This window comes from Bombina bombina, chromosome 7 (assembly GCF_027579735.1).
Source record: "Bombina bombina isolate aBomBom1 chromosome 7, aBomBom1.pri, whole genome shotgun sequence".
NCBI classification, from domain to species: Eukaryota; Metazoa; Chordata; class Amphibia; order Anura; family Bombinatoridae; genus Bombina; species Bombina bombina.
In genome coordinates this window covers 53546322-53561412 of record NC_069505.1, presented here as the reverse complement: position 1 = coordinate 53561412, position 15091 = coordinate 53546322, and the positions used below count along the sequence as shown (strand labels likewise).

General features: G+C 38.6%; 2 protein-coding genes across 7 annotated transcripts in view; both read left to right on the top strand.

The window, feature by feature from the left end:
- The window catches only part of LOC128665868 (pre-mRNA-processing factor 39), a 727810-nt gene that overhangs the window by 361031 nt on the left and 351688 nt on the right, over positions 1 to 15091 (top strand). The window lies entirely within an intron of this gene.
- Positions 6250 to 8294, top strand: ZNHIT2 (zinc finger HIT-type containing 2). Its single transcript, XM_053720112.1, has one exon. The coding sequence runs from the start codon at positions 6310 to 6312 to the stop codon at positions 8011 to 8013; it is 1704 nt and encodes a 567-aa protein (XP_053576087.1). The 5' UTR covers positions 6250 to 6309; the 3' UTR covers positions 8014 to 8294.

Genomic DNA, 15091 nt, shown 5'->3' with positions numbered 1-15091 from the left:
CCAGAAGTTGAATATCCCACTAGTAATTGGAATGAAATTGTGGACTCTCCATGCCTGTAAAGAAATACATTCATCAGCTAAGCAGTTTTTTTTTTTCCCCCCATTAAAAAACGAACAAAAAAAAAACACGAAGTAGGAATGTTTCAACATTTCTGCAGCTAACAATCACATAGGCAGATTATCAGGCTAAGAAATTTAAAAATATAAAAGCCCTGAAACTGTCTTGCCAGTACCTAAAATGGTGGTGACTGGGAGGGATCAGGGGCTTAGAGGTTATCCCTACACTACAGCAAATCTTAAAAGCAAAATGATTAAGCCCTTTTCCTGCCGGGAACTTCAAAAGTCTGGTGCTCAGCTGCAATTAGCAGCCTTCTAATTGCCAAAAAACAATAGCAAAGTTATGCATGTCAGCTGTTTCTGAACAAAGGGAACCCTGAGGAGCGTTTACAGCCATTTTTCTTATTACTGCGGTAGTTGTGTGTAAATATCAGTGAGAAAACAAAGTTTGCGAAAATTAGCTGTTTTTTTTTTTTCCCCACGATTGTATTTTGGTGGCCAAATAGTGGCAACTAAATATACCAAAATGGGCCTAAGAGCAATACTTTTTGGTTTTCTATTTTTAAAAATACCATATATATATATATATATATAAACAAGGCTCTGTTTCTGTTTAAACGGATTGCTAGCAAAATGCTAAAAATTCTCCTGTCTTTGGGCAAGTTTTACTCTGAAATTCCCGGTAGCGAAGGGGTTAATTGACATCTAGCCCTGCGTTTTTTTTTTTCGTTTTGAAGGGCTATATATTCTCGGGCTAATATGTAATCTAGCATTTTATTAATGTCCCTTTAATCAAAGCTAAGACAAATGTTACAAAACATCCAGAAACCACAAACATTGGTTGCAGAACGAAACAAAAATCTGGATAAGTAGAGGTATAGCAAGGGAAGGGGGAGTGCTGTATAAAACTTGCTCTAGTGCCTTTAAAAATAACTCTTCCATTCTCTCTGGATTGCCTATATCCGTGTTTCTCAACCCCTCAAGTATCCCCAGCAAGCCAATAATGGGTTAATTAGTAACACCATGGTTACTAACCTGCTCTCATCCATCAGCTGATTACTTCACCTGTGCACTGGTTCAGCTATAATGAAAACCAGGACTGTTGGGGGTTACTTGAGGGCTGCGGTTGAGAAACAATGGCCTACATCATGCAGGGATAGAGAGGTCAACATTGAAATGGGTAAACTTCCATTAGCAAAAAGGCTTCTAGTAAAGTTATTATGGTTTCAGCATCTGCACATGATATGTGTGACTAGAGGATCACGATTCAAACGTCTGTTGTGCATGTGAAGACTTCATTTGTGCCATGCAAGCCACTACTGACTCGCTGAGATGAATGTTTGACTGCTGGTGCACTAGGTACTCACAGCATATGTGTGTATGCTGCAGAATAGTAGTAACTTTTACTAGAAGCATTTTTGCTAATGGGAATATATTTTAAAATGTTTCTATTTCAAAATTGAAGTGCTCCCATGTACATTTCAGTTTTGACCTATCCATTTAAAGGGACAGTCTAGTCAAAATTAACCTTTCATGATTCAGATAGGGCATGCGATTTGAACTCTTTGAGTGCTAAGCACTTTCCTACCTGGGTGCTAAGCTGTTTTAGAGTGAAAGTAAATTTAGCAATACCCCAAGCTAGTTATGGATTCTCCTACTTGCATATATTACAGTCGCTATCTTTATATTTCCTTTAACCGGTTCTGAAAATAATATATTTTTCATTTCAGAATGCACACCTTTGCATGGCTTCCTCCGCCCCCAGCTTGCTTCCGGGTTTCTCACTGTGCCACACGCTCTATACGTTATTATCCACGCTCATTCTTGTGAATTAAATTATTCTTAGTAACAGATAACAAATTACACTGGCATAGATGGCATACTCACTGATTCCTATTCCAGTTATATTGTCACTTCACCCGATCGTTCTTGAAGTCATTATTAACAATTCCTTTTGTGTTTTCAATGCACATGCGGCTATTGTGACCGCACATCCAACACTAACGCATAGCAACATGTGTGCATGAAAATAAGTTTGAGACGCCCATGGGGGACCAATTAGATTTAGACAATGTGTAATCGTCACGACAAACTGAATTTTTTTTTATAATGCGGGAGGTGAGTCGGCTAACAAGTCGGATGGGTTTCAGAATAATAAACTGGTCTATAATTGAATTATTAAAAAAATGATGAATGAAAGTGATATTTAGTTTCAAGGATTTATATCTACATATATTGTGGTGTACTCGAGTTTACTTTCACTTTAAGTTTTTTTTTTTATTTATTTTTTACCTTTTTTTTTTTTCTTCTTCAGATCCCCAAGACTTTACCCAGGTTAGGCGATTACCTTTCAAACGGTGGGTCTTGGGGGTGTGTAGCTGCTTAGATGCCTGAGATACAGGCTTCTAAGCAGCATGCCCCCTGCTCCTATACTTAACATTGTCATTTTTAAATAAAGTTGCGCAGTGACGTCATCACGCATAAAGTGAAGCCCCAGCGATGCCTGTCACTATACAGGCACGATCGCCGGGAAAGGAGCGGGTGGGAGCCCCCAGATCTCCCTCAAGGTGGAAGAGTGTTAGAGAGACGGCTCTGAGACGTCGTCGGCATTTGAGTGGGAAACTCTGCGACGGCTTAGACCTGTCGTTAGCACTGAAAGAGTTAAACAACTTTCCAATTTACTTTTATAATCAAATATGCTTTGTTCTTTATGTATTCTTTGTTGAAAGCTAAACCTAGTAAGGCTGCTAATTTCTAAGCCCTCTAAGGCCACCTCTTATCTCAGTGCATTTTGGCAGTTTTTCACAGCTACACAGCGCTAGTTCATGTATGCCATATAGATAACATTGTGCTCACTCCTGTGGGGTTATTTGAGTCAGCTCTGATTGGCTAAAATGCAAGTCTGTCAATGCGCTGAAATAAGGGGGCAGTTTGCAGAGGCTTAGATACAAGGTAATTACAGAGGTAAAATCTGTATTATAACGGTGTTGGTTGTGTAAAACTGGGAATTGGCTAATAAAAGGTTTATCTTTTTAAACTATACAGATTTTAAAGTAGACTGTCCCTTTAAGTGTGGTGACATTTTCCCTACTCTGCAACATCTTACACTTTGATAAATTTCTCCTCACTGAAAGGGACATACTTCTTGTTTTGTGTTTTAGTTTTCTATGATGTATATGAAAGAACAGCAAGTAACTCCTTCATGCCGGGGCGACTACAACGGAACAAAGTTCGATGTAAACAAATAAGTTAAAAGTGAAATCACATGAGCATTCATGCAATTGTGTTATTTCAATGATGGGATTGGGCCTATGACGCTAGAAACGCTCTCCAGACCATAATCCCATTTAGGAAGTGGCTATGGCTTGTCACTCCATGACGTCCTAATGATGCTAAAGCCCAGTGCAGTTAGGATGGTTGGGGTATTTGCAATAACATTGCTATCAACAATTGTTACAATACTAAGTAAAATTGATATTAGAAGTAAATAGAGAAGTTGTTTTAGATACCATGCTCTATCCCAGCGGTCGCCAACCTGTGGTCCGTGACACCATCAAGCAGGAATTAATCTGCTCTGATGATGTCACCCCAGTCGCGCTGCAACTCCCTACAGTTCCTGGCTGGACATCAGTGAAAACTGAAGGAGGAGGAGGAGTTAAATTACAATCTCCCTACGCACAGTGCGTTGTACTGCACAACTTGCGTACCTAGATTATATTTTTAACTTCTCCAGCCCGGCCCGCTGCTCAGAGGAAGATGCTTCCATTCTAAATCAAGCAGAGGTTGATATAGTCTTGGCTTGAAATAGTGGAATTATAGTATATTTAAAAAAAAATCTCATTTTATTTAATTTCTTTCCTTTACCTGTCTCTCTGTAGTAGTTTTCCTAATTCCTTCAGATGGACGTACATCACTGTTTGTCTTCCGCCCCTCCATCTTCTTTTTTTTTTTATTAAATATTAATTATTTTTCATTCTAATAATTTTCATGCACACAAAGCCATTCCACCTGAATTCCAGTAATTGCCATCCAGCAGATCAGCCATATCCCACCAGTATTATAGTAATTGTGGTTCGCTCACATCCATATTGAGAGCTTTCTGATATAAACTTTATTTATGTCTCCAATGTCTGTCCATGATCATAAGTAGTTTTGAATAATTCCTAACTGGGGAGGTAACTTGGAAGTATTGTGGTCCTTTTAAACATAATTTTTTTTCTCTCTTAAATGGATATAAAACCTAATGTTTTTCTTTCATGGCTCAGATAGAAGAGAATACAATTTTAATCAATTTACTTCTATTATCTAAATTGCTTTATTCTCTTGTTATCCTTTCTGAAATGCACATGAATGAGCCAATAAAATGAGATATCTATGTGCAGCCATCAATCCGCAGCTCCTGAGTCTACCTAATTATGCTTTTCAACAAAGGACACCAAGAGGACGAAACAAATTAGGTAATAGATGTACATTAGAAAGTTGTTTAAAATTGTATGCTCTATCTGAATCATGAAAGAAAAAAAATGGGGGTTAAAGGGACAGTAAAGGTTCAGAATAATGTTATATAATTCTACACACAGTGCAGAATTATATAACATTTAATTGATATCTAAGTTATTGTAACTAAGCTATTGGAATAAATGTAGCTTGCTCCCGCTACAAGACCAGAGCGGAAGCGAGCTACATTTATTCCAATAGTGCGACGGGCGTGCTGTGACTAGCCAGCAAGCCCCCAAAGCATATGAAAAGACAGATAACATAAACAGGAGCCTGCAGGAGTCTGTAAACGCGTGTATACATCTGACACTGTGGGGCTTGGTTAGGAGTCTGAAAATCAGCACAATGATCTGAAAAAAATAAATAAGCAAAACTAAACATTTTTAAAAAAAATTACCAGATGGGCTATATAAATGTATCATCTACAAAACTTGTATGCAAAGAAAAATCTAGTGTACAATGTCCCTTTAAACCTGTCCATAATTGGCCAGAGCAATTTTGACGTATACCCCTGCACTGCAAAACAATACAAAAATGTTACTTAAAAAAAATAACACTTTGAATGCCTGTTTTGCTTTGTATTGATAATTACTGATAATGAATTCATTTCTCTCCTTTAATAAACTTTATTATCCCCATGGGTTAGTGAGCCTCGTATAGCTACTACATGTTCCTTTAAAGGTACAATGTACTGTAAAATTGCCTTCCCCTTAACATGTTTCCAATGACTTGTTATACTAGCAGCAGAGTATAATATATGAGAAATTGCCCCTTTTAGGTTTATTTTTGTATATGATATAGCTGGATTTATTTGAAACCATGACCCATTACAATGGGCTGAAATTGCAGGGAAATCAAACCTCATCTTATCACTTGTATCTGTGTACCAAAGCCCAATACTTTGAGAAAAGAACTGGAAATTAACGTTATTACTTAATCGCTTACTCCCCACTGTGAGTATAATTTCTTCTGCTATTTATTTTATACAGTTTTTCTTTAGCCTATATGAAAAGGGGCATGAAACCCAAAATATGTATTTCATGATTCAGAAAGTGTGCAATTTTAAACACCTTTCCAATTGACTTCTATTATTTAATATGCTTAGTTCTCTTGATATGCTCTCTTGAAAAGCATACCTAGATAGGCTCTTCTGATTGGTGGATGCATATATATGCCTCTTGTCATTGGCTGACCTACTCCCAGTAGTTCATTGCTGCTCTTTCAGTAAAAAATACAAAGAGAATGAAGCAAAATTGATTAAAGAAGTAAACTGGAAAGTTGATTAAAAAAAATGTATGTTCTTTCTGAATTATGAAATAAAAAAAATTGGGTTTCATGTCCCTTTAATTATTGAAATGTTCAGTATAGGAAGGGATACCAAGGACAAATGTAACTATTCCAAAATAAAGAAATATGATCTATTTGTAAATAATTTAATTCACTACTGAGTTAAAATTGGCAAATGGGAACAAATTTAAAGGGAGATTATTTTTACAGTACATTGTCTCTTTAATATATTTGTACAAGTTTCCTGTCACTAGAAAGCTTAATTCCGATTGGCTTGGAGTGGTACACGAGGTGTGATTGGTATACTCTAATTGGCTGCTTTGTAAGTCTACCCTCAAACTCTGATTCGTTGCGCGGTTACGCCAGTGGTTTCCTGATTGGCTAGATTTACGCTTCGTGTTTCCCATTTGCTCTGTGTTTAAAAACAACGAGGCCTGACCATAAGGCTGAATCCCCGAGTTCACAGTGATGGAGGTGCCCGAGCCTGAGATCTTGCTTCCGGCGCGTGCTATTTCGCCTACCCCATTACTGACCGCCAGCAGCAAATCAGATGCTCAGGTCCCAGGCGTGTGCTCGTTGTGCTTCTCTGGTCCCGGGCGATACACGTGCCCGCGATGTAACGCCCAGTACTGCAGCCTAGCTTGTTACCGAGGTCCGCGGCATGAAGCCTGCTCCGAGAGCTTCTACAGGGAGTCTGTACTTCAGGCCTTGCGGGAGGAACAGAGTGATCCGCAGGAAAGGCGGCAAGTTGAGGAAATGCTGCTGAAACTGAGGGATGAGGAGGCCATGATGGAGAAGCCTGGGCTGGATGCACACTCAGAGGGGGATGGAAAGGAAAGCAATCTGTGGAGCAGCTTAACAGACTCTGAGAAGAAAGACTTTCATAGGCTCCTTCAGAATGGGGGTATTGGGGTGCTGGTCCCACAGTGGAAGCCATGGTGGCACCAGGAGTCAGCAGAGAGAACAAGTCACAAAATATCTGAGCTGAGACATCAAGGGCAAGTTACAGTTAGTGAGAATGGGAACAGTCTCAGCCAAGGTGACAATCACAGTAAAACCCTTCCTAGTGCATCAAATGTGTCCCATCACCAGCTTCCATCAGACCATGAAGAGGCTCCTGAATATGTAGGTCAGAAGAAAACAAGGATTCCTATAGTAAAGAATGAGTTAACAAACCAAAAAGAGAAACATGAAGACCACATAGAAAGGGTTTCTAGGCTAAGTCCTTCTAAAAGTAGTCATGGAGAGCAAGAGAGAGATAAACAGGTGATGACGGACCTTCACAATGTAGCAGACTCTTCAGATGGTGGTGGTTGGGAAGATGCTGGAAAGACACCGCATAGAAGTGACTCACAGTACAATAGTGGTATGACCCATCAGAACAATGTTAAAAGTCCCTGCTCAGTTGGGGAGGAGAAAGATATTTCAGCAAAAAGTATAGATTTACATGTGTTAAACTGTATTTCTGAACAAGTGACAACAAGAGGAGATGGCCTAGATCCAAAGCAAAAAATATCAGAAGTCCCTGCTGTCTTCAAATCTATTCCATCCTTACATTCACTGAGTCGTAATCCATCTCCACTGGTCAGATACAGTGTGGTCAACACCATTTATGCTTATGCATTTTCTCTACAAAGACATAATGGCGATTTAAGTGACAATGACGCACTTCTTGATTTCACTGGAACATTGTTGAGTGTCTCTGGAGCATTGAGCTCTACAGTTGTATACAACTCTACTGCGCTTGCTCTACAGAGTGCAGTGCGTTTAGCTTCTGACCCACAACTGGGAGGAGATGAAGGTGGAGCTTGTAATGCCATAGAGTCAACTGCTCACATCTTACTGGGAGATGGGACCCACTGCTATACCCTGGCCGCACTTTCCGACCTCTCTCATTTGCTGGGGCGAGCACGTAAACTTGCAGAGGATGATGTAGGGCGCCGTGCAGCGTTTAATGCCAAGAAGAAGTGTTTATTCTTAGCTGCATGGGTAAATGAGAATGCTTCATGCCTTGCCATACTGTCCATAGAGGCAAAAAGGCAGCATGACGAACATTTGAAATATCTTACAGGGGTAACTGAGATTGCTAAAAGGTTGGAGAAATCCTGGGGTGGAAAAAGACCTCATCAAAAAAAGCAACTGATACAAGAAATAAATGAAGGTCAGGTGTAAAGTTATGCTGCTGATTAACCTCATTTTGTGATCCTGGTCGCTGTTGGACAATATGTATTCTTCATGCAACCTGACTTAAAAAAAAGACTTTGATATCATTTATGCCGTCCCTTTAATTTAATATATAGACTTTAATATCAAATGTGCACTTGTCTAATAATTTTCCTAACTATGCATTATATTAATGCTGTGGTTTTCCTTTCTCAAAGCTTTCTGTATTCCCCCCCCCCCCCAATAAAGGACAACACACACAATAAATGTGCTTCTATGATCAAATTTTATTTTGTTCTCTTGGTATCCTTTGTTGAAGAGTAAACCTAGGTATGCTGATAGCTCAGGAACGTGCATGTGTCTGGCAGGGGGTATTTGCAACAACATTACTATAAATATTTTCTACAATACTAAGCAAAATTGATATTCAAAGTGAATAGAAACATTCTTTAAATGGACACTGAAAGCATTTTTTTTTCACGATTCAGAGCATGCAATTTTAAGCAACTTTCTAATTTACTCTTATTAATTTTTCTTTGTTCTCTTGCTATCTTTATTTGAAAAAGAAGGCATCTAAGCTAAACATTTTGGTTCAGCACCTTGAACAGCACTTGTTTATTGGTCGGTTAAATTGATCCACCAATTGGCAAGAACAACCCAGGTTGTTCACCAAAAATGGGCCGGCATCTAAACTTACATTCTTGCTTTTTAAATAAAGATACCAAGAGAATGAAGAAAATGTGATAATAGGAGTAAATTAGAAAGTTGCTTAAAATTGCTGCTCTATCTGAATCACAAAAGAAATAAAATTGGGTTCAGTGTCCCTTTAAGATACCATGCTCTCTAGCCAACCCATTTAAAGGGACGTGATACCCATAGGTGTGCCACATAAATAACATTGTGCTCACTCCTGTGAAGTTACATAGCAGTCATCACTGACTGGCTAAAATGCAAATCAGTCAAATGAACTGAAATAAGGGGGTGGTCTGCAGATGCTTAGAAACAAGGTAATCAGAGAGGTAAAAAGTGTATTAATATAACAGTGTTGGTTATGCAAAACTGGGGAATGGGTAATAAAGGGATCATAAAGAGTAGCAAAACATATCTGGAAATGCACGTTTTAAATTGGTACTATGCCAACTTTTTTTTAGGTCCACCTGCCCCTTTTAGAAGTTTAATAAGTGCTGCATTTAGTTTAAAACTAAGCTTACTTGGGGCCAGCCCTCCATTTAGCTACAAGCTTAGAACTGCTGTATTAGCCTATCAATTAGGCTTTTTGCACATTCTGGTGTAATTTATTCTAGTTTTTTAGTTGCTTGTGGGCGTGTACCGTACACCAGTGTTTATCATCTCCAGTTTTCAATACCCCTAACAGGCCAGATTTTCATGATATCTGAACTAGAGCACAGGCGGAATAATCAGCTGATGGGTGAGACCATGGTTACTAATCGGGTGATGATTTAATGTGTGCTCTAGTTAAAGGGATAATAAACCCAGTATTTTTTCTTTTATGATTCAGAGCAGCAATTTTAAAGGGACATTAAACCCAAATTTCTTATTTCATGATTCAGATAGAGAATACCATTTTAAACAACTTTCTAATTTACTTCTATTATCTAATTTGCTTCATTTTCTTGATATTCTTTCCTGAAATGCATATCTAGATAGGCTCAGTAGCTTCTGATTGGTGGCTGCACATAGATGCCTCATGTGATTGGCTCACCCATGTGCATTGCTATTTCTTTAACAAAGTTTATCTAAAGAATGAAGCAAATTAGATAAAATAAGTAAATTGGAATGTTGTTTAACCCCTTAACGACCGAGGACGTGCAGGGTACGTCCTCAGAAAAAAGGCAGTTAACGCCTGAGGACGTACCCTGCACGTCCTCGGTGTGGAAAGCAGCTGGAAGCGATCCTGCTCGCTTCCAGCTGCTTTCCGGTTATTGCAGTGATGCCTCGATATGGAGGCATCCTGCAATAACCTTTTACGGCCATCTGATGCAGAGAGAGCTACTCTGTGGCCCTCTCTGCACCGGACATCGATGGCCGGTATCGTTGGTGGGTGGGAGCCATCGATGGCCCTGGTCATGTGGAGGGGGGCGGGTAAGTCCGGGGGTGCACGGAGAGGGAGCGGGTGGGAACCGCTACACTACGGAAAAAATGTGTCCCAAAATAAAAGTGGGAAATTTAATGCTTAAAAAAAAAACCTTAGGTGTGATTTAGGTGGTGGGGGTTGGTCTGTGGGGGGATTGAGCTACACTGCAGAAAAAAAATAAAAAATACACATTTGATTGTTCAAACTGGGTACCTAAACACAGCATATGTAAATATGCTCTTTTTTTTTTTTTCTTCTAAAAAATAAATAAATTTATTTTAGTACTGGCAGACTTTCTGCCAGTACTTAAGATGGCGGGGACAATTGTGGGGTGGGGGAGAGAAGGGAGCTGTTTGGGAGGGATCAGGGGGTGGGATGTGTCAGGTGGGAGGCTGATCTCTACACTAAAGCTAAAATTAACCCTGCAAGCTCCCTACAAACTACCTAATTAACCCCTTCACTGCTAGCCATAATACACGTGTGATGCGCAGCAGCATTTAGCGACTTTCTAATTACCAAAAAGCAACGCCAAAGTCATATATGTCTGCTATTTCTGAACAAAGGGCATCCCAGAGAAGCATTTACAACCATTTGTGCCATAATTGCACAAGCTGTTTGTAAATAATTTCAGTGAGAAACCTAAAATTTTGAAAAAATTAACGTTTTTTTTACTTTGATCGCATTTGGCGGTGAAATGGTGGCATGAAATATACCAAAATGGGCCTAGATCAATACTTGGGGTTGTCTACTACACTACACTAAAGCTAAAATTAACCCTAGAAGCTCCCTACATGCTCCCTAATTAACCCCTTCAATGCTGGGCATAATACACGTATTGTGCGCAGTGGCATTTAGCAGCCTTCTAATTACCAAAAAGCAAAGCCAAAGCCATATATGTCTGCTATTTCTGAACAAAGGGGATCCCAGAGAAGCATTTACAACCATTTATGCTATAATTGCATAAGTTGTTTGTAAATAATTTCAGTGAGAAACCTAAAGTTTGTGAAAAAATTTGTGAAAAAGTGAACAATTTTTTTTATTTGATCGCATTTGGCGGTGAAATAGTGGCATGAAATATACCAAAATGGGCCTAGATCAATACTTTGGGATGTCTTTGAAAAAAATATATATACATGTCAATGGATATTCAGGGATTCCTGAAAGATATTAGTGTCCCAATGTAACTAGCGCTAATTTTGAAAAAAAGTGGTTTGGAAATAGCAAAGTGCTACTTGTATTTATGGCCCTATAACTTGCAAAAAAAGCAAAGAAGATGTAAACATTGGGTATTTCTAAACTCAGGACAAAATTTAGAAACTATTTAGCATGGGTGTTTTTTGGTGGTTGTAGATGTGTAACAGATTTTGGGGGTCAAAGTTAAGAAAAAGTGTGTTTTTTTCCATTTTTTCTTCATATTTTATAATGTTTTTTATAGTAAATTATAAGATATGATGAAAATAATGGTATCTTTTGAAAGTCCATTTAATGGCGAGAAAAACTGTATATAATATGTGTGGGTACAGTAAATGAGTAAGGGGAAAATTACAGCTAAACACAAACACTGCAAAAATGTAAAAATAGCCTTGGTCCCAAACGGACAGAAAATGGAAAAGTGCTGAGGTCATTAAGGGGTTAAAATTGTATTCTCTGTCTGAATCATGAACAATTTTTTTGGGTTTAATGTCCCTTTAAAGGGACATTAAACACTAAATACATGCTAAATAGAATGATGCATTCAAAGAAAAGATTAGTCCATGAGTAACATGTAGATGTATTTTTTAAAGTTTCATTAGTTGTTTAAAAAGTGACAAAATAAGTGTAAAGTTTTAGTGTCTATAAAACACTGGGAGCTGCCATGTTGTAACTTGTGTTACCTTCTCTGCTGTGGCCAATTAGAGACAGTTATAAATAGGTCACTAGAGTGTGCAGCCAATGGTTGTGCTGGATTTAACAGTGTTCTGCACTTCCATTTCTAACAGGAACTGAAAAGCTCACAATTTCAGAATGGGATTACAGGCAAAGAGGACAAAATAAATAATGAAAGTATATTGCAGAGTTGTTTTATTATATACAATTTATCATTTTATATTACCATCTCAAAGTGTTTAATGTCCCTTTAAGCAACTTTCTAATTTACTCCTATTATCAAATTTTCTTCGTACTTTTGTTATCATTATTTGAAAAAGCAGGAATCTAAGCTTAGGAGCCGGCCCATTTTTGGTTCAGCTTCCTGGATAGCTCTTACTGATTGGTGGCTAAATGTAGCACTACCCAGGGTGCTGAACCAAAAATGGGCCGGCTCCTAAACATACATTCTTGCTTTTCAAATAAAGATACAAAAGAACAAAGATAAAATTATAATAGGAGTAAATTAGAAAGTTGCTTAAAATTGCACGCTCTAACTCTTAAAAAAATGGGGTTTAGTATCCTTTTAAGATATCGTGGCAAACTGGCATGTTAGGGGTACTTGTTGAACACTGCTGTACACCAAGCAACAAGACTAGCGTTTGGAGCACAAAACCGTCGTACTAATTCTTAGTCGGCCTAGAACTAGATTTACTACTTTTTTCCAATCTGAACAAAACAAGCTTTCATTAAAGGTATTGGCACCATTTGTTTTTTAACCATAACTTATTTTCCTACCGGTTTTAATAAACTTATATCTAGTGAACACACATTTATATATTAAAGTTGTATTTATATTTCACAGCTGCAAGGATCCAGCAGCACTAAGCAAAATATATTAGGTTTGGCAGTTGGCAGCCTCTATTTGGTGCTCTAAACCTCTGTTTCTCACCCTTTTCTTGTAGCACATACCCCTACCATTGTAATTGCTCCAAGTACCCCCAACTGTATCCCGCGATTATTAAGAGCTTGATTTATCGAGCTACGGCAGACAGGGGCATACATATGCGCCCCTGTCCGCTGCAGCTCGCCTCTGGCGGAATTCAGCATTGGACAAGAATGCTATTTTGCTCTCTTGTGCAACACCGCCCCCTGCCCGCACACAGCCAATCAGAGGAGACGGGGGAGATTTCAATTCTCCATCTAAGACCTAATGACCGCTGCTTGATAAATATGGACTGCAGGTTGTCTTGTGAGAGTCTGCAGTCCTAGGCAGGAGAAGCCTTTGATAGGTCGATTCCTAATACGTTACAAATAGGCCAGTACATTTGGAAGCTTCATTACCTGCCGAATGCAGACATGGCATGGCCTTCAACTCTTTTCAGAGCCGGATTTCTTCTTGTTTTAAGTGCAACACCCTAAAATCTGGATTTGCACAGAAAAATAGCCAACAGTATTGCTTAAATGTGACCAGCATCTGAAAACTTCAAAACAGCTCAGCACAGGGGTGGCAATATCTCAGCAGTTAAGAGGTTAAAAGGCAATAATGAACTTACATTTGAATACATGTATATAAGAACCTCATAGATGTCCCACTGACACCATAGCTAACCCATCAGAGGGATCCCCTTCTAGCAAATATTAAACTTTCATGATTCAGATAGGGCTTGTCATTTTAGTCAACTTTCAAATTTACTTTTATAATCAAATTTGCTTCTCTTGGCATTCTTTGTTGAAAGCTAAACCTAGGTAGGCTCATGTGCTAATTTCTAAGCCCTTGAAGGCCGCCTCTTATATCAGTGCTTTTGACAGTTTTTTTTACAGCTAGACAGCGCTAGTCCATGTGGGCCATATAGATAACATTGTGCTCATGCCCGTGGAGTTATTTATGGGTCAGTACTGATTGGCTAAAATGCAAGTCTGTCAAATGAACTGAAATAAGGGGCAGTCTGCAGAGGCTTAGATACATGGTAAAAAGTATATTAATATAACTGTGTTGGTTACATAAAACTGAGGAATGGGTAATAAAGGGATTATCTTTTTAAACAATAAACATTTTGAAGTAGACTGCCCCTTTAATACATATTTATTTCCTGCATTTGCCTCCGGATGCTTACTCCCATGCATTGTGATCCTATTGTCTCAGGATCGCCCACTCAATCTGTGCAAATCAAAATTTCTCTTTTGCACTTTCACAAGAAGAAATCTGGCTCCCCCCTCCCCCTGCATATGAAAAGACCCATTATACAAACATTAGCAGCTTGAATCTGTGGACGTCAGTATACATCTAAAACTTTGGGGCTTGGTTAGGAGTCTGAAAATCAGCACAATGTTGTTTAAAAGTAAGCAAATTTATAGATTGTTACAAAAACACTCCCAGATGGGCTATATAAATGGATCATCTATAAAACATTTATGCAAAGAAAAATCTAATGTCCCTTTAACCATAAATGTCAGACAAGCTATGCATTTGGGCCACCAAAGGTTTCCAAGCTAGTTGCTACATAGTTGTCAGCAACTGAAAAACAAAACATTCCAGGGACACATTACAGCAGTACTACCAAAGACTTCCCCTCAAACACCCCCAATTGCACACAATATGCACATTTGAAATATAATCTTTAAACTGCAGGAGATTCACAGATGCCAGTTCACCAAATCAGAGATTTTATTATTCTGCAGTTGTAACGTAATTTGCTGGAGATGCGTACCACAGTACGTGTGTATATATATATATATATATACACATACATACACAGTATATATATGACACCAACAAAGGCCTTGTGCCCGATTCCCACAGATATGAGTGCAATCTTCAGACTAATGTTAAAAAAAAACTTTATTCTGTATTTACACAATCCAACCACTTGTTTTTATACAAAAGGTAAATATCAGCAAACTGTAATGATGCCGGTTTAGTTGTAAGAGAAAAAGGTACATTTCATGATATGATTTGTAGCATGTCATATATGTCTCATGGGGACAATCTTTCCAGGCAGGCAACCTGTACGTGTTTGGAAGCGGTGAATGTATTCTTGCATAAGTAATCGCTTCTGCAATCCCACCTATGCATGTCATTCATCCTAGACAGATTTGTCTGGGATGTTTACACTGTAGCCTTTGAGATGGTGGAGAGGTTAGGAA

What these genes read in the sequence shown, in the direction of transcription:
- ZNHIT2 (XM_053720112.1), top strand. Translation starts at nt 6,310, where the DNA reads ATGGAGGTGCCCGAGCCTGAGATCTTGCTTCCGGCGCGTGCTATTTCG.